This window comes from Pundamilia nyererei, unplaced genomic scaffold, assembly GCF_000239375.1.
Source record: "Pundamilia nyererei isolate P.nyererei 1_Seehausen unplaced genomic scaffold, PunNye1.0 scaffold00007, whole genome shotgun sequence".
Lineage (NCBI taxonomy): Eukaryota > Metazoa > Chordata > Actinopteri > Cichliformes > Cichlidae > Pundamilia > Pundamilia nyererei.
In genome coordinates, this window is record NW_005187408.1 from 2,464,016 (window position 1) to 2,465,377 (window position 1,362).

The 1,362-nt window shown below is 48.7% G+C and overlaps 1 protein-coding gene across 1 annotated transcript in view; it reads right to left on the reverse strand.

The window, feature by feature from the left end:
* Nucleotides 1–16: 16 nt before the first annotated feature.
* Nucleotides 17–1,362, reverse strand: part of ppp1r16a (protein phosphatase 1, regulatory subunit 16A) — a 14,573-nt gene continuing 13,227 nt past the window's right edge. The window contains exons 6-7 of the mRNA XM_005722798.1: nt 1,127–1,357; nt 17–1,016 (exon numbers count right to left, since the gene is read on the reverse strand). Of these exons, the coding sequence (XP_005722855.1) occupies nt 489–1,016; nt 1,127–1,357 (759 nt within the window). The 3' untranslated portion in view covers nt 17–488. The remainder of the gene's footprint in view (nt 1,017–1,126; nt 1,358–1,362) is intronic.

Consider the following 1,362-nt stretch of genomic DNA (forward strand, 5'->3'; position numbering starts at 1 on the left):
CATTAAAAAAAAAAAAAAAAAAAAAGAACCTCATTGATTTAAAACAAATCAGCTGCAATTCAGTCTTCTGCCTTATCTAGAAAACTTCACATGATTCTATGGCTTTCAGCCAGTCTAATTGTGTATTTAAGAGATGAGTAATGTAATGCCCCAAGAAATGGAGTGGGGGAGCTGTCTGCTTCTAACTGCAAGACTACAATCTGGAGTTCTCCTGTAGGTGAAGCAGGAGGGAAATCTAGGACCTGCTAAAGGTGTGAAATGTGCAACAGAAATGAGAAAGCTAATCAAAGGAGGAATAATCACAGATTGCACTTTAGTTCACTTGGAAATGCAAAGCAGATTGATCCATCATTGGCATGTAGCCTTAACCTAAAGAGTCTCCAGTGATTCACTTAAAGCATGTCTGTTTTAACAGGATTTTTTGCCACTTTTTGCCACCAGCTTTTGTACTTTATAGGCAGCATATTTGTCTGATTGCATGATTCTTGCTACATGAGTCCACAGCAAGGCTCCTTATTGTCGGACTGCTCTTCCTCAGGGGCTCGGAGTTTCAGAAGTGGAGGATCTCCACTGGCTGGGGTGAAGTACACCTGACTGGGGGAGACTGCCTCGGCGGCAGGCGTCATTTCAGGATCTGGCTGAGCCTGAATGGCTGTCACCTCAGCTGCTGCAACGGAGGGCTCCTCCTCAACGGGCGAGGGCAGCGGTGGTGCAGGTGCTTGGTATTTATTGAGCTTAGCAGCTGCCCGCTGGCGTTTCAGGTCAGCCAAGGTGTGGTGTGATTTCTCCCGAGTCATATTGTCTGCCCCCTCGCCCTCTGCAGACCCCACTCCAGACACAGAGCCGAGCTGGTAGGAGGCGCTACGCTCCATGATTCCTCCCCCACTCCACTGCTCTCCAGGTACAGAAGATGCCAGAGAAACAGAGGTCTCTCCATTCCCTAGGCTGGGCATAATTTTCCTGTCTGCAGCCTCCAGTTCTTCCAAATGTGATGTTGCTGCACCTCGAGTAGCAACCTAAAACACGAGGGGGGGGGGGAGACAAACAAACAAAAAAACATTTACACTGTTTGTAATGGTCACAAAAACAGTAATGAGAAACATTTTCCAAACAAAACCTCCATCACCGTGGTGGCATGCTGGTGCAACTCATTGTCGGTCTGTCTGTCCTCATCGTCGTCCTGCGGCTCGGGCTGTCGACCGCGCTCCTGCCACACCATGGCCTCTTTGTGGTGCTCCCGGCGGTAGAGACTGGAGCGCTCGTTCACGCTGACGCGACGCACCACTTTACTGCACATAGAAATGAGAGACAGGAGGGGAAGCAGTAAAACAATGATCCATTTCAACTTCGGTGTATGCTTTT